The sequence below is a fragment of the Dermacentor variabilis genome, chromosome 8, assembly GCF_050947875.1.
Source record: "Dermacentor variabilis isolate Ectoservices chromosome 8, ASM5094787v1, whole genome shotgun sequence".
Classification (NCBI taxonomy): domain Eukaryota; kingdom Metazoa; phylum Arthropoda; class Arachnida; order Ixodida; family Ixodidae; genus Dermacentor; species Dermacentor variabilis.
The window spans coordinates 61,558,159-61,583,123 of NC_134575.1; the positions used below are offsets into that span (position 1 = coordinate 61,558,159).

Sequence of the window (24,965 nt, forward strand, 5' to 3'; positions counted from 1 at the left end):
GGGTTTTTTTTTCGCGAAAATAGGCAGGACATTAGGCAAAAAAAATTGTAGGACGCTTAAGCTACGCCTTTAAGAGTGTAACGCTATACCATTCAAAGACCCCTGACCGAAGCAAGAGATGTACTTGCGCTTCGTCTGCTTGTTCGCACGGTCATGCGGTCACGTGCGTAGGTACCGAAACTATGCCATTTTCTACCGTGCGCCACAGCGCGTCATCATGCTCTGCGATCCGCTTGTTCTGCCTCAGTATTCGTGTAGGATTGAATTATACCACTAGTCATGTTTCCTTGTGCACAGCGCGCAAAATCGTGCGCTGCGCTAACGAGACAACAGCTCGCGCGCGACGCCGCCAGCCGAAATGCGTAGCGCCGAAAGAGAAAGCGAGGAGAAAAAAAATGAAGGCGGGGCCTGTGACGCATGCTATGACGCAGGTCTGGTATTGGCATAGAGTTTCAAATCAGTAATTTAGAAACTCTATGGGTATGGGAGAACGCAGGTAACGCAGCGAAGGAATTTCGCCTGCGAAGCCTAGACGGGGCGAATGGAGAGAGCGTCTTGCTTGCCAGTGAAGCCTGCCTGCTGAAATCATGGGTTCGCGGCACTGAAATATTTCTATCACAGCTATTTATGAGCCGATTTGAAAACTTTTTGCGGCAGAACGCTCCCTAGAGGACACGTAATAACTTCCAGCGTATAACCAAAATTCGCTATGGGGCCTCGTGAGGGGCCCTTTAACGCTATCGCGTTAAAAAGAGCTTGGTGGTGCAACCCACCTCCCCGTTTCAATGCATCCATCCATCAGGCTCGGGATCACATTAAGCGTCTCATCTGAATCGTATCTCGTCTCGTCGTCTGCGCCTGCGCTACGGACCATACCTGCGCGCCTGCGCAGAGTAGCAACATGGCGGCGCCCCTGCGGTTACCGATTTCAATGCATGGGCACTATGGGGAGCTTTTCCTCTACTGCGTGTTACATTAACTCATATGGTACAAGGTCACTGAGTTTGTCGCCGATTCTCGTGCGCCCCATCGCACCCGCTCAATAGCTCGGCTCCATGCTCCGAGCGTACGCACGCGCTCTTCCACGCGTGGAGGGTTGAGGTGAAGTAGACACTAAAGCCCTAATGGGAGCACGGGTCAGTGTCTGTGGAGATAGGGAAGTGAGGAGAAAGAGGGTTAGAGGGGGAAGGTGGCGTCCCGTGGCGGGATTGGCAGTGGGCAGCATGCAGCAGCAGATGTCACAATGTGCCCGCTTGCACGCCGCTACTGGCTTGGCGCTTTCTCTCCTTGCTCCACTCGCCGGTACGGATGTGCGTGGCACAATGCGACTCGGTTACGCTAGCTACGCTATGTTGCATGTAGGGCTCTACTTGCACATACACGAATGGGTCATCGAAAGCATCAACCGGAGGAGGAGCGTAAGACCGCAAAGGCTCTTCAGAAACTACAGAATCAGAATTCGATGCGCACCGAAGCGGCGAGGCAGGAGGCAAAACGACGGGCCGACGAAATACGGACGGCTAAAGTCCCTCCATCCACACGACATCGCCGCTTTTGTCGGAGGAAACGTGTATGTATTGGCTTTAGGTGAGAAGGCAGAGGCCTAGGGACAACAGAATAGGCCAACGCGCTCACAAAGGTGACGGGGTGCGACTAAATCCCGACAAGCTTCGCTGCACACGGTGCGTGTGACGCGAAGCGACAGTTGTGACGTCATACTTGCAGGAAGACAGAATGGCTCCTCCAGGAAGGTCGCGCGGCTTTTCGTTGAAGCTTGCAGCTGTTTTCGCGGCGTATCGGTGTACTTCATAGACACGATAGTCACTCCGCGATCTACGCCCCACACCGGTCAGCTGCAACGACCAAACCTAGCGATGGGCCTTTCCGATTTTTTTTTTCCTTTGGCGTCCCTTTAACCCTACAACCTACTTCACTAAATTACATGTTTAATGCGATTAGCATTCTTAGGGTACTTCACGCACTTTCCGGGGGCTATTTCTGTCTTCAGCTGTTTTTCTGCTCTGGGTAGCCCACCAACCATCGGACCAACTTCGGTCACCGGGGCAGAGAGAGAGGCTCTTTGTTAGAAAATCAGATTTTTGCCGGCGCATATACAACCGCTGGCATGCTACTCTGTATAGGGATCGAGAATGGATTAAAGGATTCCAGAGGATAGTGGGGGGGGGGGGGAATCGACAATGAATAAAAACAAATATGAAAAGGGCCACTGGGCACATGGAACTCTGTACCTGTGTACCGCTCTTCAGCGACCCTCTTTGATGCTGACATGGGTCACCGGGGATGTGGGGCAGGGTATCAGCAGGGCGTGTAGTGCTGTTCAATTAACCCCTTTCACCCTGATTTGGAGAAGTGCTTATGTGCCACTCAATACGTGCTGCTCTCCAATGAACCTTTTTAATACCAAGTTCACTGGGCATGCCAGTAGGTGTGTGCAGCTCCTCAATAAATGCCTCCGACACCAACTTCGGTAGCTAGGAACGTGCCACTGGGAATGTGCCGCCCTATATAATGACAAAATAGATCCTTTTCAGAGAAATAAACTCGAATGCACCAGTCGAATGCACCATTAGAAAACTCTTGAAAGTTATCCCTTGCTCGCCGGAATCGAACCCACTTCACATAGGTTCCTCAAAGACAGCAGCCCAACTATTTAGCAAGCTTTGCTACAAATGCACTAGGTATGTTCTGCTTTTCATTTGATGTTTCACTCCAATGCTTTAGCAAGCAGCACCATGAATGCACTGGGTATGTGCCACTCTTCGATGAACCTCTCTCCAACTTCGGCCACTGGATATGTGTGACTGGGTATGCGGTCAGAGAGGGAATGCATGTACCACTAGCGCCACGCATCTCTTCTTGGAGGCCATGTGCAGACTTCTCGCTAGGGCAACTAGATAACGCCTGTACGCCTCATACATGACACATTTCAGTGGTGGCAATTCCATGTGTCAATACATTGCTTCAGTGCTAGTTGCACTAATGTCGACACTCACTGTGAGATTGGTTTTGCTAGATTCTTTAATAAGTGCAAAGAGCACGTAAGCAAAGCTCTCTTCTCGAGGTACATGTAGAATGAACTCCCCTCAAGGCAAGATGCGCACATAAATTATAGAAAACCAAGTGGCTGAAGCAGTGAGTTTCTGCGCAGATGATTTCAGGCATCCACCTGTAACCACTATTGTTGCTTTGACTATCGGAAGTTATTCACACCTTCCTCCGCTTCCTTTGAGCACTGAAGGGCATCTGTACACAGTGCCATTACAATGAAGAGGAACATGTATACATAAATTTTTACGCTGAAAACTTAAAAAAATAGTACATCATCGTACCACTTCTACGGCAAATAAAGAAGGAAGGCAGCTTCATGACTGCACTTTGGGCTCCAAAGACTAAATCCCGGCTAAATCCTGTGAAATAAATTTCAACCACAGAGGTTCAATAACTTTGTGACAGTATCTTTTGTACAATACAAATAAACAAACTTTCACGAAGTGCCATACAAGCAAGAACGTGCAGTGCACCAGGTGTGCTTATAAACCGTTTATTCTTTTCAACAAACAGGTGAGAGAGAAGCAGGGAATGTATTTTACAAGGGAGGAGAGGAGAAAAATATAATATACGCGACTGGAGTGTAAGTTGAGGGAGCAGCAAGAAAAATATAGTAGCAGACGTGCACACACAGACGGACAAGAACACGCACATAGACAAGAAAAAGAGGCGTCCATTCTTTTCAATTGCAATACCCTAGGTAGTAGTAGTTTCTCCTCAACGGAGACATGACTAGCTCAAAGTTTGATGTGTCCCCTATCCCAGTTGTATGGAATGCTTCCTTCCTCCCACTGCACTAACTGCAGTGTGCCAAAGGGTCTCGTCGGCAGAACAAACTGCATGTTGGCCTATCCAGACATGTGTGCGGACCTGAAGAAGTACAGGCCTTCTACGATGTCACAGTAGCAGCTAACCATGCAACATTAACATTCCATTTCATCTGTTCTACAACCTAAAGCCAGCCACATAGGCTAGCATCAGTTACAGGGCACTTATGTAAGTACCTCATACGTGTGAAGCGCTATTACCACCTCATCTAGACACGGCAGTGCCTTTTCTTTTTGCGATAGTGTTCTCACATGATTCAACAGCAGCATTCGTCTTGAAGAAAGCACGCGTTCAGCAGTGGCCACTGAGAACAATATATAAGCTATGTTCTGCTCGATTACCAAATCATACATGTTCTTCTGTCATTAAGACGATCTGTCATTAATAAAAAAAAGCTACTTTTCCAAGGGCTTCCTGGCTTAATGCCTTGGCGATGAAACCTCTTTTGAAAGGTGACAATGTTCATGGTCTAGTTTCAACTCTCCACTCTTTGTGCCAGAGTACAGTCCCACTTAGCCTCCAAACATTCCTGTTCAGAGAACCAAAGAAAACTATTGGGGCAATGTGGCGCAGGTGGCTTGTATGTTTTGTGTTGCACTGTAAAGAATATGCGAGCCGGCATGCAGTATTGCCAATACTTCTAGTGCAAAATTAATACTCGGTGCAATGTCATGATGTAGCTCGAAAGGAATGTGTATGCTATGCTGTCAGCACGCACGTTTGTGTCAACCCATCTAGTCGTAGGCACTTGGAGCAATTTAACTTGAATTACTTTTCTAGCAGCAAAGTATAAATTTGAATGAAGCCTTTCACTATCGATCTCTCACAAGCTGTGCAGATACCATCCTAAGATGCTTGCCAAAGTCTATAGCAAAAGAAAATGCATATTCAAAGACAAAAAACAAATTCTCTGGCACTTTCCATTGCTTCTTCCAACACCTACATTAAACACAAGGAGCCAAGTACTGCAAATAAATACTGGAAGCACAAAATAAAATTCTGAGAGGGTTCTGTCCTCCTTGCACTGCTGGTAGCCACGAGCATAGAGCCCTCCTCCAAGAATGGTTGAGAAGTTACGATTAATGCTCTGCGATGAGTGTGCATGCTTATGTGTGGCACCTATATCTGTTACCCTCAACAAGGTCTTCTCATTGTCCTTCATACAGTCCAAGAGGTATAGGCAAAACTGTACATGTTCTATCAACAACAAACAATGACACCCCTTTTGCACAATTTCTGAATTTGCACAAAAACAAAAAAGGAGCCTCATCTGCAAGCATTCACAACATAGCATGTTAGTTGTAGAAACTATCGCTGCAGAAACTTCCCAAAATCCCAACAGCAACTTCACTGTGCTTGCAGAGAGGAAGTCACTGAGTTAAGCCACTAAACTCAAAGCACCCTATGTCTTAGCGACTTGGAATGCATATGCTTTTCCTGGACATAAACTAGACATGCAGGCATTCTCACTAATTCAACAAGCACAGTAAATGGTAACGTTGACAGGTGAGCCAGTTCATTTTTGAAAAGTGTGATCCAAAGCAACGTTAAAAAGAGATGGCCCAGAAATAAATTACAAGGACAGTGCTTGATCTTGCCAGTTCTTTCTCAACCTGCCTCTTTCTTTAGAGCTGTTTTGCATAATGCATAATGTGAGCACAAAAAAAAATTGAATGGCACCGCCAGGACAATGCAATGCTTAGTACATTAAATGCACAGCCCCTAGTTCAATATTAAAAGCTGCACAAATACAGCTGTAACAAATGCCGCATTGAAAGACAATGCAATCATCCTGGAACTGAATGCCTCCTACTAGAAGGATAATGCAACCATGATACCCTTAACCTACTGCCAATTCCAAGTTGCCACTTCTAGGATGTTATCTGCTAAACATGCAAACAATCTCGAACTCACAACACATGACACCAGGCTTCTCTTGAATGCTGATCTTTAGGCAAACGTTTCACGTCTGTGAGGAAGCCCAAGGGGATATCTGTCAGCTGCCTACACTATACAGCGAAACTAAGACTGTAGGGCCCCTAAATGCATCTTGTGCACTGCTCTGTTCACCAGACATAAATATGAATTCAAGTTTGGTAAGTGCTTCTCATGTCCATTTTAACTACAGCTTTCTGTCTGCGTAATTGCTTTTTGTTTCATCCTCAGCAGTGGTTCCACTCAACTGCGGGCACTGTGTTCTGAAACGGGCCCTGATGCGAAGCACTTCTTTGACTCCACTGAGTGCAGCGCAGCGCTGCCCTTTGCTTGAAGCAAGCGCTCAGCTTCAACTACACTCCTCAATGATTCCAATGACGAGAAGTAGCTTGTGGAGTTGGAGGTGCATTTTCAGTAGATGCTAAGAGCATCTGGGCACAATCTTTTTTCCTCGGGGATCGCTGTGGGGTGTCACTGACATGCAGCAACCACTTCAGTCGCAGGGCAGCGCTGCCATCCACTTTCCTGAGTCGAGGAGGTGAACCATTGAGTGGAGGAACATTCAGGAATATGGAATTAAGAATTGATCCATGTCGCAGCCCTGTAACTAAGTTCTAATTGTGACCATCGAGTTTCCAAGACTGATAAAGACATAACAAGTGGCTATTGGAGTTCTTAGCATGAGCCATCGTCATTGTTAGCTTAGCATCGTCATCGGCTGATGTCTAGGAAACTGCAACCCAGCACTAGGAAACACACGAAATCTCTCTCTAGACTACAGGGTTTCCTCCATTCCTTTATAAAGGCTAAGTGCAACGAAATCTCACTCCGGCTAATTGGGCAATGCGTGGGTAATATTGATATACTATTGAAGCAATCTTGGAAAATCTGCACGACTGGTAATGGTCTAATTTTCTTATCTGAGATGTTTCAGCATGCCGCACTCGCCACATAATCTCGGAGTTCATGCCCAAGAGCTGTGCTGGTTCTGAACGCTTTGGGTCATATATTAGTCCCAGTGAGCGGGAATGGAATTTTTTTTTCCCGTTTTGGTATCAGAAATGTCTACTTTTGCAAGCTTTTTGGTCACATAACCACTCTCATATCAAATTGAAGCCAGATTTTTTACCTGGTCCAAAACATTGTTGCAGTTGGCCTATAAACAGAATAAAACAGTCAAGCCAGAGCTACTGGTAATGTCAGCCCATCAGAATACAAGAAGCCTTGCGCAAGACTGTGTGTTGGTAAAATGGATGGGAGCTACTTCAGTGGAACCGCCCCTTTAAGTCTGTACTACAGATAAAAAAAACTCTAGCAGCTTTCTACAAGCTCAAATTGGAGTTGCTGAACTTGCCCTCATGACAATGTTGCTGCTCTGTCAATTAAGGAAGTAAAGCAGCTCTAGGTGTTCATAAATCTACTCACTTTCACAAGGCAGTTTTCTGACCACCACAAACAAATAAGCAAAAAAAACATCACTGGCTGACTGAGCAGCACTCGATAGCAACCTCGAGGACCATGCTAAAGGCATCCGATAGTTCATTTGATTTTGCAATGTCAGCTGTAGGCTGTGTAAGTGCGCTGGCGGTCCGCTACTCCAATGTGTGTCGTCTTTATCGCCCTCCTTCACGTATATTATTGTGTAACATGTGAAAAAGGCCCCAGAGCACAGTTTAGTGGACACAACGTACACTCATAGCTACCTTCTCTGCCCTTGCAAGATATGTGACAGGTTTGCACACGTTTTTCTAAACATGCTACCTCAGCTCAGAGGGCTCCTTTTACACACCAACCGCCACATATACAGATATGACTCTGGTAGAGAACAGTGGAAAACACTGTTACATTGTAATTTTATATACTCTCACAAACAGTGCACATTATAAACAGCATTCGCCCAATTCTGACATGCACCTTTCTTTCCTCTTTTATAATGCATTCACTGTTTTTGCAGTGAGGAAGAAAACTAACTGCGCTCACATGGTTTCTGTTCAGCATTTGATCTTAACGCACATACGGCCTTCTCCACTTTTTCAAAGAAAGCAACGCATGTTGCATGTGGGTAAATACACAACTCTTCCAAATAAGTTAGGCTTAGGTTTAGGCCTAACTTCTAAGTTAGGTGTAAATTAAAGCTTGTTCCCAGTACTACGAAAGTGGAAAGTTCCTATTTGCAATACTTCAATCTCTCCCACACTAACAAATTAACATCAAACTTCCTCGCTATTTGAATAAAAGCTTTTAGTGTGTGATCAAAATCTCTAAACCTATGCAGCAGTCACATTATGATGCAATCCCATGTGTTTCATTTTCTGCCCAACAATAAAAGGAACTGTGTCTACTTAAAACATCATTAATTTCTTCTTCCCTTTCGTTTAAAAAGAAAACCATGCTGAATTTCTCATGCGAAGCATGCAAGCGGGAAATGCATTTACGCAGACCTGCCTTAAATAGCTTGTTAACAATTACAGTTGATCCTACAACAAAAATGTTGGTCATCTTGGTTAAAAGCTCCTTGAGTACACACTATTCAAGGCACTGAAACAACAGACCGCACTTGCTACGACAGCATACTGTGGACAAATATGTCGAGGCAAGAAGTCAGAACTGCATGACATGAAAACCTTGCCAGCATGTATGGGCAGTCTTGAGGTTGAAAAAAACAAAGCTTCCTAAGAGCAAGCGAAAACAACAGCCCTATTACGTTTTGGTACAAGCTTTCAACACAGGCTTGTCAAACATTGCAACTCTCCTAATATGATGGATTTTAAACCAATACAGCTAGACTGCTAATTATCAATTCCTTTCTTTCACCCAGTTTGGCATGCATCACATCCTGCTGGTGCTAGCCCAAATGCACTCAATTCACAAGGTAATCAAGGTTTTCCTAAGCAAAATCTTACATGTATCAAGCTCGTGCCCCGACAGCACTCACCAAAAAACAATGACACCATCCAGCAAATCAGAACACAGTCACACCTTTAAGTATACTGCATGCGCATTACGTGGTGTTTCTTGAGAACACCTGTGCACCAGGAGGACATACAAAAATAAAAGAAGAGGAAAGGAAAACGTGGCACTGATGAGCAACTGTCCCAGCCACCCGTCCCCTAACATGCACAGGCAATTACTACCATTGCCAAGATGCCAACAGATAGTGAAAATGGCTTCTGCAGCTAGGCTACTTCAGAGCCTGGTATGGCCACCCGCAACACAGCAAATCCAAGCGTCGTCTGCTCAGCCATCTGTTCTCGGAGATGATCACACACTTTCTGCGCCTGAAGTGTGGCATTGCTGTTTCTCCTTGTAGTCATAAGCTCCAACCCGCCATCCTTGTTCTCTTCAACAGTTACAAGAGAAATTTACTGTATTTGATGGCTCCGAATTATGCCAGCTTCATGACAGGTGCTGCAATTTACAGACAACATGAGACAAGGATCAAGCCACAGGGAGCATAGCATTTTGTCAGATTTCCATATGCATCAAAGTGAAACGGCAGACGACACCCAGCTGACACCACGACCTAGAGCAGATGACATGAAGGCAAGAGGGAGCCACCATTGATTGGTTTACAATGAAAGGCCAGGTGCAGGCGTTAAAAAAGCTTTTTGGATAGATGGCACACAAGAAGTTAGAAGAAGCACTGCAAAATTGGTGTAGGTGGGACCATGTGATGGCACTTGTAAAGGCTGCTGAAGTGGAAGCACAGCAGATGCAGGTGTGTGTTTGTGTTACAGCAATGGTATCGTCGTCAACCAGCAGCAGTGGTGGCATCCTCAGGTCTTATGTCGAGCAGCTGTCATCATCATGAGGTGGCAGCAACAGCTGTGTCCACGGGGCAGTCCACTTCTCCAGAATCTGTGTGGCTTTCTTCCTCAATTGTGTAGCTCAGCTTGTATTTCAGGCGTACCTTGTCCTGAGCAGAGAGACCAGGGTGTGCCTTGTTACACCGAAACAGGGCAACACTTGTGAAGAGAAAGCTGCGTTGCCTAGCATCCATTTGCTGCGACATCTGAATGACCTTTAAGCTCTAAGCTGACTGATGTTTGATTATCAATAGCGTCTTGCCCTGCATATATAATCGTGGATTGCATATTATAAATATATAATATTACCATATCTTTTATATCTTCCTTGCCTCGCAAAGAAAAACAAAAGCTGTATCAGCAAGTACAGTAGACTTTCATTGATGTTAAAGTATCGCTAACTCAGTTTTTTCATTAATTTGAATCCCTACCAAAGGTCCCGGCCAGTGCCCATGAATTTCTATGGCCCCAAACTTTCGTTATTAGTCAATAAATTGGCCTTTGCTGGATATTCAAACTTGACTATTCAGCACGCATGTGCCTGATCCCTATGGTGACTTCAATACTGACTTCTTTAGTGGCAGCATCTGTTTCGACTGAGCTTAGGGGCAGTGAATGCACTGAACACATGCCATCTTCGATCGAAAGTACCTATTTTTGGCATGCCCAGGAAGATTTTCAAGCAATAACTATAGCTTACGATGTCTTATTATGGTATTTACCTGATTCTAATGTGCACTTTTTTTCTTCAAGAAAATTAGGCCAATATTGCGTTTGCAGTGCCAATCGGGTATGAAATCAAAACCTCCTTTGCGGCGTTTGTATGCTTTACCACGTATCACAAATGTACTGTGGCAAAGCTGACTAAAATAAATAAAAGTGTGGCAATGTAAATTTTAGGAAACTGGCCACCATTGCGAACACATGTTAGACCTTTCATTTCTCTTGCTAAAAAGTCAGGTGTGCATTATAGTTCTACTTTGTTTAGGTGCTTTAATGCGATTTCCACTTGAGTTCTCTACTTTGGACACATACAAAGTGGGTGCACATTTGATTCGAAGGATGTTAGACGCAAAGCAATTACTGCCAAATTAATAGGCAGTGTGTTCTGGCATTTTTTCTGCATCTTGTTCAATTCGACCCGCTGAATAATCCGACAAATTTCATCAGTCCCGTCAAGGTCAAATTAACGAAAGAAGATTGTATTTGCTTCATGGAACCCATCCTCTGCTACTCACACAGTTGAAATGAGTATGAGATGGCATGTTCCCACTGCTCAAGAACGGGACTTTGTAGCGTGCAGTAATGCTACATGCCACTGGCACATCATCATCACCATCATCATCGTCACCGTCATCATCAGCTTATTTTACGCCCACTGCAGGATGAAGGCTCTCCCTGCAATCTCCAATTACCCGTGCCCTGCACCAACCAATTCCAACTAGCACCTTCAAATTTCTTAACTTCATCATCCCACCTAGTCTTCTGCCATCCTCGACTGCACTTTTCTTCTCTTTGCACCCATTCTCTAACCCTAATGATCCACCGGTTATCTAAACCTATGCATTACATGACCTGCCCAGCTCCATTTTTTTCCTCTTAATGTCAATTAGAATATCGGCTATCCCCGTTTACTCTCTGTTCCACACCGCTCTCTTCCAGTCTCTTAGCGTTACGCCTAACATCCTTCATTCGATCGCCCTTTGCACAGTCCTTATTCTCGAGCTTCTTTGTAAGTCTTCAAGTTTCTGTCCCATATGTTAGCACTGATAGAATGCACTGATTGTACCTCTTTCTTTTCAATGAAAATCGTAAGCTTCCAGTCAGGATCTGACAATGTCTGCTGTATGCGCTCCAACCCAATTTTATTTTTCTGTAAATTTCCTTCTCATGATCAGGGTCCCCTGTGAGTAGCTGACCTAGGTAAATGTACTCCTGCACAGACTCTGGAGGCGGACTGGCAACCCTGAACTTTTGTTCCCTTGCCAGGCCATTGATCATAATCTTTGTCTTCTGCATACTAATTTTCAACCCCACTCTTACACTTTCTCTGTTAACGTCCTCAATCATTTGTTGTAACCTATCCCCAGTGTTGCTGAAAAGGACTATGAAAAGGATCCTCACTCTTAAGCCTTCCCAGTTTAATAGCTTGAATACTTCTTCCAAGCACGCAGTGAATAGCATTGGAGGGATTTTGTCTCCTTGCTTGATCCCTTTCATTATAGGTATTTTCCTACTTTTCTTGTGGAGGATTAAGGTAGCTGTGGAATCTCTGTAGATATTTTCCAAGACATTTACGCAAGTGCCCTGTAGTACTTATTTATTTATTTATTTAGAATATCTTATAGGTCAAAAGGGCATTGAGTAAGGGAGGCTTAGTTATTACAATGAAAGTACAAGCAAAATAATAAGGAACAGGGTTACTAAGCAAGTGAACATCAGAACATAACACAACAATGTAAATTGCAAAATATAAAACAAGGTTCCAATGCAAGAGAACAAAAAGAATACAACACAACAAAAAACATTTGCGGAATAGGTACTAAAAGAATGTTTGAGTGCAAGTGAAGAAGAAAATGCAACACATGACAAAATAAACAAATTATGAACTTAAACAACTAATCCATGATACAGCGCTATTATAAAAAAATTCCCCTCAAGCTTCTCAGGACCTTGTAATTAAAGTTCTTTGTCTGTCTGTCACCTCAAGCTTGTGACGAAATGTATTCAGGTTATCGGAGGCGATATCATCAGGAAGATAATTCCACACGCGGATGGCTTGTGGAAGTGTGGATATATTAAAAGCATTCGTGTTACCAAAGGTGCACGTGAACCTGAGGTGATTATGTAGGGTGACATGAAGATGTAACGAGGCTATTTTATTGCTGTAGACGTACTTGTGAAACAGGCATAGGAGAGACATTTGAAAGCGAATGGCCAATGGTGGAAGGCAATGATCGAACAGGAATGCTACGTGCTACGTAATGCCTCTATGACTGCCGGTATCTCTACTGAATCAAATGCCTTTTCGTAATCTATGAAAGTCATATAGAGAGACTGATTATACTCTGCGGATTTCTCGATTACCTAATTGATGACATAGATGTGATCCACTGCGGAGTATCCCTTCCTGAAGCCAGCCAGTTCCCTTGGTTGACTGAAGTCCAGTGTTGCCCTCATTCTATTGGTAATTATCTTGGTGAATATTTTATATAATACTGGAAGTCCATGGGCATGTAATTCTTCAATCCTTTAATGCCTCCCTTTTTATGGATTAGTATATTGTTGGCATTCTTCCAGTTCTTTGGGACCCTTGAAGTTGTGAGACATTTCGTGTAAAGGGCCGCAAGTTTCTCAAGCATTTGGTCTCCTCCGTCTTTGATTAAATTGACTGTTATTCCGTCTACTCCTGTCACTTTTCCCCATTTCATGTCCCCTTCTAACTTTATCACTAGTTATAGAAGGAGTCTCTGTGACCTGGTAATTACTACTTAGAATGGAGGTATCATAGCTGCTCTAGCTACTGTACAGGCCAGTATAGAATTCTACCGCTGCTTTTACCATATTTTCGAGATTGCTGATGATATTGCCCTGTTTACCTTTAAGTGCATACATCTTGGTTTGTCCTACGCCAAGTTTCTTTCTCACTGATATCATGCTGTCCATTTCTTACTGCTTCCTCAGTCTTGCTCACATTATAATTTTAAATATCCCTTATTTTCTCCTTGTTGATCAGTTTTGACAGTTCTGCGAATTCTACCTGATATGTTGAGTTGGACACTTTCATTTTTTGTCGTCTCTTTATTAGCTTCTTTGTTACTTAGGAGAGCTTACCTACTGTTTGCCTTGGTGCCTTATCTCCCACTTCAATGGCTACTTCTGAAGGCAGCCTAGTTACGGTTTCATTTATTACCTCTACGTCATCTTCATCTCTCTGTTCTAAGCATGCATATTTGTTTGCAAGTAGCAGCCTGACTTGGTCTGCAAACGGGTCAGCCTGTTCATACCTGACCAATTTTATTCTTTCTCTCTTCAAATTGAGGTGAATCCTAGACTTCACTAACCCATGATCACTGCACTTTACCCTATCCAACACTTCTACATCTTGCACTATGCTGGGATCAGCAGTAAGTATGAAACCTGTTTCATTTCTTGTTCACCATTAGGGCTTTTCGAGGTCCACATCCTGTTGCTATGCTTCCTGAAGAAGCTGTTTATTATTCACAGCTTATTCCTTTCTGCAAATTTTACCAGCATCTATCCTCTATGTTCCTAGAATCAACGCCGTAGTTGCCAATTATTTGTTCACCAGCCTGCTTTTTCTCCACTTTTGCAATGAAGTCGCTCATGCCTACAGTATACTGAGTTTGCACTTTTCTCATGGCTAATTCAACATCTTCATAAAACTGATCTACTTTATCATCATCGTGAGTGGATGTTGGAGCTTAGGCTTGTACTACCATTAATCTATACCCCTTATTAGGATTTATTATGACCACTGCTACCCTCTCATTAATGCTGCAGAATTTCTCAATGTTGCCCGCTATGTCCTTATGGATTAGGAATCCTACCCCGTATTTCTTCTTATTTGGGAGTCCTCTATAGCATAGGATGTGGCCGTTAGACAGCACTGTACAAGCCTTGCCAGTTCTTATAACCTCACTAAGGACGATGATAACCCAAACAATGCCTGATAGTTCTTCAGAGTCCTGCTAAGCTAGCTTCACTAGAGAGAGTTCGGGTGTTATGTGTTGCGAGGGTCAGTTTCTATTGGCGGCCTGTCCAGGTCCAGAGATTTTTAGCACCCTCTGCTGTGTTACAGGTCTGACCACCGCCTTGATCAGGTGTTCTGCAGCTGCTATGAATGCATGTCTTTTACTGCCTTTAAAGGCTCAAATCGCCACAGGCACATCCGAAAAATCTCTGAAGCCTGCCAGTACACTTATCGGTGCTCGCACTGGGACAGGAGATGGCGGGTGCACGCGTGTATAATTAAATACATCGTGGGTCCCGTGACAATTGCCCCTTCCACACTTATTAATCTTCACCGCAATACTTCGCGTACGCTTCACCGCATAACATTTCTGTATTCAGGTGAAGCTTACTTTCAAAAATCTGGCACAATTTAATGCATCTTGCTTTCCGAGCTTCGAAGCTACTGGCGAGGATTACAAAGGCCAAGTCAGCGCCACTGCTAACAGCACGTTGCTAACATTGATAACAGGAGCTAACGCCGATGTAGTTAGGCCTAGCGTTGCCGCGATGGTGACTACGACTGCCAGCGGATCTGCGTGCGAGAGCGCCAGTTCGAGGTGGTGAGATAATCAAAATGGCGGCGGTGGTGGCTTTGATTAATACTGTTTTGGACCTGCAGTCACGGCAAAAAGTCCGGAATATCGGACGGCCGAAGGGTTTTTGCGTCCAAAATTTCATACATTCTTAACCATTGTATGGGGCATGTGGGGATGCCCCAAAGCCGTCTGAATTATTGGGCATATCCCAAAAATCGGGCGTCCAGAAAGTCGGTCGTTGACTGTACACTGGCAACTCCTCCAGCCGACAATATGGCGTCAAGGACTATTCGTTACAATTTCTCTCTGTTATCCGAGTCAGCATGAGCGAAACTTTCGTTTCCTTTCAATAAAATTACAGCTAGTTTTCCCTGACTCAACAAACAAATTCCCTGAGTTTTCCCTGACTATTTCCAGACTATTCAAAATCCCTGACAATTCCCGGTTTTCCCGGTTGGTAGACACACTGGAGGAGACACGCAGTTGCAGGAGAGGGTGAGTGGGCATGTATCCTTTGCGACGCATCCCCCACACACACACGAACCCCTCTAGGTCCTCCGCAAGTTGTTACGCAACAAATGGCGCAGTGGTGTTTCCTGCATACTGCATACCGGCATGCACGCTTCAATGGCGTTTTCAATGCTCAAACTTTTAATATGGAAGGACGATTGCAAATAACATTTTCTTCAGCAGACATTTTTACAGTCTTTTACTAGATTTACCTGCCATACGGGTTCCAAGTACATGCTTGAAATGGCCAACAACTTCACCATACCAAAGCCGTGTCACTAAATTACTTCATTAAATCATGAAAAAAAAAAGAATTCACGGTTTTCAATGGAACAAATGTTAGGAAATGAAAATTGTTTGTTGTATTTATAATTTCGTTAAATCGAGGTTTGTTATATCGAGGTTTGACTGTATTTGCATGCTCCCAACTCAACATTCTGGAAGCAATGTCAAATGCTCGACAAGAGCTGCTAAAAAAGGCACATCCTGGGGAAGTGTGCTTATTTTGGCCACTGGCTTCGCCAGCACATAGCCAGCAAGCCAACATACCAATACCATGAGACCAAATCGATAGCATGGTTGCATGTTAACAATGCTGCAAATCACGCTTGTAATTTAGCTTTGTTACCATGCCCCATGATGCCCCTTTAAAAAACCAACAGGCTACCAAAATCGATAGGAGAATCTTTGATGCCCCATCAGAGGCATCACGCTAATGACTCCGTGGCACAAACCTAATTTTTTTTTCCAGCAATAACAGTGAGTACACTTATAGTGAATATCGTCTATAGTGAAGATAAGTTCATTTGGGATGCAACTTTCTTATGACAAAACTTGTTTGCATTCATGCCAGTCTGGCTAGCCTGGTCCACTTTAGTAGCAAAGAACTGGAGCTCCTGCGGCTTGAAAGGTATAATGACCGACTCACTTTGGCGGGGTTGGCAATCAGCATGACTTGGGTGATGGCAGCAGCCGGCAGAATGGGGTTGTGAGGTGGTAGTTCAGTGGCTGAGGGTGACTGCACCTTGATCCTCATCGTCTGCATGAGATGCATGAATGACGACACAAGCAGAGTGAGAAGTGAAGTTTAGGAAGAATGCAGACACCAAAGACCGTTCACTTAGCTAAGATCACGGTACACTTCCTTTAACTTAAGACCTTTTAAAAATTTTGAGACAGTTCATGGGTTGTGCCTAAAGTCTCATTAAAAGCTGAGCAGCTTGAGATTCATGCCCAGCATTCAATACGCTTGTGGAGAGGATAATACCCTCCCTTTTGCTTGTCTATATCGAGCAAGCTTCTGATAAGATTAACAAATTCATAATAACACAACTGCAACTGTTGACCAATGTAACCATATGGAAGTATACCCATGCAAATACTTTATAAATCATTGGAAACTGTGCAAGCTCATTTTAGAGTGTCTTCAACAATGTGGCCAGAATGCCTTAGCTGCATGTTCACCTTGGGCACAGCTGCCTGAAAGGCAATCCGGCGGATAGGCAGGCTGCTCTGACTTGTGATGGACACGACAAGCACGGACACGTGCTCCTGGGGGCGGTTTCGTGCGATGTGTACCACCGCGCGCACCCCATTCTGCTCGTGGAGGCTCAGTGGTGCTTGTGAGCCTGCATCCATCATGCCGAAAGAGATCATTTCCAGAAGTTTGCATCAATTGCACGCCAAATAAGATGCAGTTGAACCACATTATAATGAATTCAAATCTGACACGAAAATGCTTTGATTATATCTGAAATTAATTACAGGCATATATTTGCTACATGCTGATAGTGGCTAGAAATAATCAATGTTTAAGTCATTATATCCAAAAATTTTATGCATTTTTTATATCAAAGTTTGGCTGTAGGAAGGTTTACCATCCCCAAGCAACATACAAGCTAAGAGAGATGCTGTAATACAGTTAAACCTCAATATAGTAATACCTCATTAACTCAAACTTGCACATCTAAAAAAATCGGCTAAGTCAAAATTTTCCATGGCACCAAACCATTTCCTATACATTGCATGCATTTGTTGCCCTTTATCTCGAAATATTTTCCGGCCATACTGCAGATATCTCGAAATCTTGACTAAGAGTCGAACGAAAATTCCGCCGCTGGACCGTTTCACAAGATTCGCGCGATGCTGCCACACCTAAAGTCACTCAATTTTTTTTCTCCTTTAGCCGCACCTACCATGAAGCTGGTGCTTTCCCCAAATAGGAAGTTGGAGCCTAGCGGCAGATCACCCTTATCAAGCAACCCTGTACATGTGACGAAAGAGACATGCGCAGAGGCAGGCTCTGTGATAGCACGCTTGGCGCAGTTTGTCTCGCTCGTTTTGTGCAGAGCATGTGATTTTCTCTAGAGGTGTGATTTCCATTTAATGCACGCAACGCACGCGGCATGGATTTATCGTTGGCTGTGAGGAGTGGCAACTTAGCGCAAGTGCGGTGAGCATGGCACCACTAATGCAGTACAAGTTGCTAATGCTAGAAAGGAAGGTAGCTCTAGTTAAGGAAGTGTTGAATTGTCAATTTCCTTAATTCCTTGTTGGGAGCAGTACATCTCTCTGCAGCGCTTGGCAGCAAGTTCGTGCAGCGGCTATCGCTAACTGCTTTGCACATGGGAGATTTACTCGTGGCGCCAGTTTCCGGAGGTGGAGAGAGTTGAATTCACAGATTGTGGGGAACTCTGCCAAAAGGTGATAAAGCTTACCGGTAACGGTGCCGCCGAAAGAGACGTGGCCTTTCACGAGTACACGGCAAGTGAACAGGATGGGCCGGTGACAGAACTTATAGATGCAGAAATCGTTGAAATGGCCACAAATGGAGGGGACAGCGAAGACGATGGCAACGACAACGAACCACCTCAAAAGGTGCCAACATCTGCCGAAACGAGGAGTTTGCTAAGCTTGCAACGAAATAAGGTCGAGTGCAATGGCGGGGAAGATCGGCTGATGCGATGTGTCAAGCAGCTAGAGGACACTTTTCTAGGCCCGAGTGCGATCGCAAATCAGGCCAACATTGCGAAGTTTTTTATGCTAAATAAAATGGCAGTGCAACAAAACCTTTCAAACCTTTACGAAAAGCAATATTAGAAGCTGCTGTAGAAAAGCTGGTAAGTAATGACTTTTTTGGAAAGAACTCGATTTTTCACGGCAATTTCCGCAACTTTGCTTATCTAAAAAATCCGCTTATCGAAATTTTTCCTGGTTTTTACTACTTCGAGTCAATGAGTTATTACTGTACAACAAACTTTAATTAAGGAAATTCTAGATATAATAAAGTATTTAACTTTTTATAACCTCTTGTTCATAGAACACCACATAATTAGAACCTCAATATAGTGAAGTGTGCTTGTATGTGACTTCAATATAAAGAAATTTCGCTTCCACAGGAAAGGAATGCCGAAAGAATAAATGGAAACTTCCGCGGATGCAGACCGTCAAATGATTGAATTACAAGCGGCTGCTGGCAGACATTTCTCAAATCACGCGCGCAGCGACATGAGTGATCGCCAAAGTGAAGCCGCATCTTGTTCCGTATAAAGTCCAAGTGCAATAAGATCCAATCCGCCTTTCTCAGGGTGCCACAGTGCATGCGCCCTACGCTAGCCGATTAGTTGCAAAACGTTTTGGAAGGGACGCGCACACGGCCAGATATCGGGAAAAAGTACCCTGAAAAAAAAAAAAAATACACACGGACGCTCACTGCAGTGAACACTTGTGCCGTGTACAGCGTTTGAAACTCTACTGGTAGCTCGATGTCGGTGCGGTGTCAAAAACGTATGTAGCGTAAGACTGCAACTCCACCTTAAAACAGAAAACGGCCGGGGCTTCGTCCGGAGTGCACTGGGTCTCCTGCACTGTCAATGGGTCTCCGAAACTTGAGATTACACAACCTCCAGTACTAAACGTGTCCAGACTACATGATGCCACGCCATCTCAGCACACCCACTCTTCGCACATGCGGCAGATTGACACTAAAGCAGGGTGCGCGGCTGCGTATGTGCTCAACCGCACTTACAGCCACACACAGCCACGGCTCTGCCAGGAAACGAGTTGCGCCCCAACTTACCCCCACCTACTCCCCCTTGCCTTCTTGCGCATGCTTCATTGCATTACCGTGAGGTTGCTCTCCTCCCCCTCTTTCCCTTTGTTTGCACGGGAATGCGGCACTCGTGAGGCCACCATCTTTCTTGTCTTGTCCTCGCACGCTTTCACTCCCACCTAAAGCACACAATGTGTAGGACGTGATAGGATCTTATCGCACTTGTACTTTATACGGAACATGACACTGTTCCACTTTGGCAGTCTCTCTTGTCGCACGACGTGCAATTTGATAGGTGCATACATGAGCAGCTGCTTGTAACTTAATCATAGAACAATTTGCATCCATGGAAGTTTCCATTTATTGTCACAGTATTCCTTTGCAGCAGCAATGAATTTCATTCATATCGAAATCGCATATAGACACACTTCATTATACTGAGGTTCTAATACATTGTGTTCTATGGACAAGAGGTAACGAAAAGTTAAATACTTCGTTATACAGAAAATTTCATTATATTGAAGTTTATTAAACCGAGGTTCAACTGTATTTGGTATTTGCACATGTCTATTTAACAAAGTATGTGCGTCAGCACTTGACATGGCACATGGCCAAAGCAGCAGCAGCACCCCTTCCTCACCAGGCTGAATCTGCTCCAGGGGCACAAACAGGTTGTTCAGCATGTCATCTGTGGCCATCTTAGAAGGGGAGCCCGGCGGATGCCCCTCCATGGGGGCCAGCATAGACGGTCCAAGGGGCAGCGTCTTTGGGCCAACATTCACAGACTGGAAGATTCCTGCTGAAGCCTGAACACTGCTGGAGCTCGCAGCCGGCAGCAGGGGCCGTGATATCTGGTTCAGTGGAATCTTCTGTGGCGTGCTGCGGGTGACAAGAAAAAAACTTGGATAAGAAATTAAATTCTGGTATTTTTCCTGCCTAACCCACGATATAATTATGAGGCATGCCATAGTAGGAGACTCTGGATTGATGCTGAATTGACTCTGGAAGAGTGTGCCTAAACCTACATACATGAGCATTTTCGCATATCGTGCTCATCAGAATGTGGCGCCGGTGGTCAGGATCGAAATTGTGACCTCAAGCTCAGCAGCGCAACGCCATAGCCACTAAGCATACCCTGGTTGGTGAGCAACAAGAAGGTCACAAAATATTATGAGATGGGCAATGTTCGAACACACAGGTGTGGGTAATCTTTTTGCTCTTTTCGAAATCTAAACATTTCAACAGCACTGCCAGTCTAGTTTAACTGGTTAACTATAAAGTTAAAATCAAATTATGTGGTTTAAAAATTCAAGGACACTTTGTAAATTCCAAAGTATGCCCAGCGAAAGCAGGTGCCCATTTGACTGACTGGCGCCATGTCTTTTTTTTTTGTGCATGACACTCCCAGTGAAAGGAATCCTAGGTGCAATTAGCCTCTCACTAACTGCATTAAGCCCAGGCAGGTATGATGGCTTGGGTGGGTGAACATACCCGTTGCTAGTTGAGTAATTGGGGATGTTCACTTCGTTGAGCGAGGTGCAGCAGGTTCGGCACACCCTGAACGCACTAATGTCTCTGTTTGGAAAATGCTCCGTGAGAATGCCATGGCTCTGTTGTGGGGCCTTGCTAAGATCGTTGGCAAATCACAAGCGATCACACACTGAACACACAGCTCCAAACCGGTTCTGCACAAAATGCTTCTGGAAGTAGTATGTGGCAGCCGTGTGCAGTATCCTCGATGCTGAGTGCTGTTGAGGAGTGTTGTTGGCACTAGACGTACTGGGTGTGTTGCTGTAGTCAGTGCTGGGACTCAGTTGCGACAACAGCCACTGCGGCCGCTTTCTTTCCGCTTCCATGGCCTCGGTGCCGGTGACACGGCCACTGGCTGCTGCAGCTTTCTTTCCGCTTTCTTGGCCTTGGTGCCGGTAACGCGGCTACTGGCTGCTGCAGCTTTCTTTCCGCTTCCCTGGCCTTGGTGCCCGGTGACGTGGCCACTCGCTGCTGCCGCTTTCTTTCCGCTTCCCTGGCCTTGGTGCCTGGTGATGCGGCCACTGGCTGCTGCCGCTTTCTTTCCACTTCCCTGGCCTTGGTGCTCGGTGACGCGGCCACTCGCTGCTGCCGCTTTCTTTCCGCTTCCCTAGCCTTGGTGCCCGGTGACGCGGCCACTCGCTGCTGCCGCTTTCTTTCCGCTTCCCTGGCCTTGGTGCCCGGTGACGCGGCCACTCGCTGCTGCCGCTTTCTTTCCGCTTCCCTGGCCTTGGTGCCCGGTAACGCGGCCACTCGCTGCTGCCACTTTCTTTCCGCTTTCCTGGCCTTTGTGCCCGGTGACGCGGCCACTCAGTGCTGCCACTTTCTTTCTGCTTCAAGTTCATGGTGTACAATCCAAGTCAGTTGATCTGGTGTAACTGACCACTGTGCTGCCGCATGGTCTTCACAAGAGGAAGTTGCCGCCGAGTTGCGAACCCAGGCGAATGGTGACCAATGAGCCGGCACTCCTTTAAAACTGCATCGAATGTAGAAATATTTCTGCACACTAAAAGGTTGACGGCATCACCGGCAATCCCTTTCAAGACATGTCCAGCCTTGTCGGCCTTCAGCAATTCGGCATCGGCCTTTTTACATAAGAATAACATGCCTTCTATGTATGAGACGTATTGTCACGTGGTGGTAGCACCTCCACCAGATGTCACATGGTGGTGACGTTGAAGAACACAGTAGCAATACTGTGAACGACAAAACTAACTTTTATTGGGCGAACTTGTGCCCACAAAACAGGCTACACATATAGCACAACGATAGCGGCGAACACGGTCGGTGATCATCGAAAATCTGATCAGCGGGTCAAGCACGTCGGCTTTTATAGATCGGTCGACGAATGTTCCAGATTAACCGCTGGGACCCGCGTGCCTTCCACAAAGTTCTACACTGTTCGCGTCGCGCATAGATGCAATCAGATTACACAAGTTGCGGTGAAAGACAGTGGACGGAACCATCGATAACATTCCAGAAACCTTTTTTACATGCAGGCGCGTCCTGCGCTGTGCGATAACATTTGTTAGGCGGCAAAACGTGATTGCCCGATAAAGTTAAGTACACGTGTCAGTATGATTGTGTAGACGTCTTTGCACATGCCGCAAGCATCTTTTCACAGCGATCTTCTGGCCAACGGGCTTCCCAAATAAGTCTCACAGTCTTTCTTTAGAGCTGTACCAGCTCGCGAGCTCAGCTTCGTGGTTATTGAACTATGCTCTCGCAGTGCCTTTGAGGTACTAGAATATAATATTTAGAACATCAGGGTAGGGTTCAATCAGGTTCTAGCACTCATGCATTTGTAAATGTCTGGTTCACCGGAAGCGCAGAACTTGCCATCACGACCGTTGAAGTGGCAGGCACTGATGTAGGCATCGTGTCTTCCGCCATTGCAGACAGATGTATGAAACAATGGCCGCTGTGGAGTTTCGTTGTGAGGCGTGACGTCCCCCACAGCTCTACCAAAGTGCGATGAAGGTGAGATGTAGGCGAAGGATATTTACAAAGAAAATAAGGGCAAGAGAAGATGGCTGATCTGCACCATGCTTAATCATTTTTATCGTCCTCTTCATCGCTCCGCCAAGCACTGCATTCATCCATGTACGAATCGCTCCATGACAATAGTTTTATTTGCTGAAGCAATCGACAACTGTAATTTTTTATCTGGCGTAAAATTAGTTTCTATACTTTTATTTACTGAAGCAATCCACAACCATAATTTTTTATTTAGCAAAAAATTTGTTTTGAAGCTTCAATTCTTGTCTCACGACTTGCGAGGACGAGTACCTTATGACTTCTTTTGCAGTGTGGCAGTGGTGTGAGATCAATGTCATCATCCGAGTAGACATGCCTTTCACTGCCGTGCGTGCATCACAATTATTTTTTTCTCCACTGAGCTGGTCGGGAAGAGATCATTTATTGTGATGCAGCCTGTGTGTTTGACGCCAGCATGTGGGCTGTTATAGGACCATTTTTAATCCTTGACAGCTTCCATCAAGTTCATCACAAGATGCGCACCTCGCCAATGCCTAAGCTACCAAGCTAAATCAAAATGATACTACTGCTTGCCGCAGCCACTGCAGATGAATCTGTAATTGCTATCGACGCAAGCATTGATGGTGACCATTCTTTCCTTATAATGGTGACCACGCAGTTCTGAAGGCATGTAGCCAATGCAGCGTCATGTATGGCAGTACATGAAATTATAGAGAATTTTACCATATCCAGTATTCCGGTACAAGCAGTAGGGTTTGCATAATACAGGATAAGCAGACCCTCGTAGCAACATTTTCTGATGCTTCATCTAGCCACAATGCCTTGCAGATGTGTTTTCGTTTTCCTTGGGTGTTCTTGTCGAAATGACATTTAAAAAGGCAATGTGATCACAATTAGGCCACTGTCAAAAATTTACACCAGCAGCAAAGTAGAATAAACTTGGTAAACTCTAATAATTGCTATCCGTTTGTCTGGTTGAGCTGTCCGTTCTGCGCTACCAATCCCGACAACCCAAGTGGAGATCTGCTGGTACCAGAATAAGAAACTGTCTGCACCGTAGTTTTCACGTGAGATGGGCAGCCATATAGTATTCTTGAATGGGTGCGTCTCGCACCTTTTCTTATTCACATGGGATCAAGCAGCCAGAAAACGTTCGGAAACATAGCAGCCAGAGTATGATTGCAGTCTGCAGCAGGGAACAGTGGCACATTTCAGTTATCGCCTATTAAAAATGTGTGATACGCTTCCAATGGCACCATGCGCTGTGAAACAGATAGGCGAAGATGCTTATCACAATAGGATTGGCGTTGATAGCCATGAATGACACGTGCGACGACTCTGGAGATTTGCTGGTACTGAAATGAGAAAGTGAATAACGCCGGCATTTTCATGCGAGAAGGGCAGGCTAGTACTGCAGTGAAGCTGCCGTGGTGGGCAGCTATATACTGTTCTCAATCACATGCGCCTTGTGCATTTTCTTATTTACACAGGGTCAAGCGGCGAGAAAGTGTATCCTATGATAACAGTTTGGCAACGTACTGAATGTTGGTGCTGAAAAATCTTGTTTTCTGGGAACATATAAACCGGTAAAAATGAGCGTAACTCTATCGGGTCATTTTTTGTGTTCTCGATCGCGAATGTTGGCGCCGGGAAAACGTACATAATGGGAACGTATCAATGAAGTTCTACTGTATTTTATCGGTTTCGTTTTTATGCTTGTCTTTCCTACCGCACGGGGATTTTTAAAGCGTCATCGTAGCTGAGGTGACGAGCGTTCGTAGTTTCGAAGATGGTGTCGACATCACCTGCCGCTGTTAAACAGAAACAGCAAATTTCGATGGATTCCGATGTATCTGGGCTCGAATTTCCAGACAACAACAGGCACCCGCCGGTGATTTTCACTTTCTTCTCGGACCGTTTCATCCGGTATGTATATCCAGCGTGTTCTAA

General features: G+C 45.0%; 1 protein-coding gene across 2 annotated transcripts in view; it reads right to left on the bottom strand.

The window, feature by feature from the left end:
• Positions 1-3,546: 3,546 nt before the first annotated feature.
• Gga (ADP-ribosylation factor-binding protein Gga) overlaps positions 3,547-24,965 on the bottom strand; it is a 71,708-nt gene continuing 50,289 nt past the window's right edge. For both annotated transcript variants that reach the window (XM_075702212.1, XM_075702211.1), the window contains exons 13-16: positions 20,131-20,369; positions 16,904-17,067; positions 16,368-16,478; positions 3,547-9,748 (exon numbers count right to left, since the gene is read on the bottom strand). In XM_075702212.1, the coding sequence (XP_075558327.1) occupies positions 9,638-9,748; positions 16,368-16,478; positions 16,904-17,067; positions 20,131-20,369 (625 nt within the window). In that variant the 3' untranslated portion in view covers positions 3,547-9,637. The remainder of the gene's footprint in view (positions 9,749-16,367; positions 16,479-16,903; positions 17,068-20,130; positions 20,370-24,965) is intronic.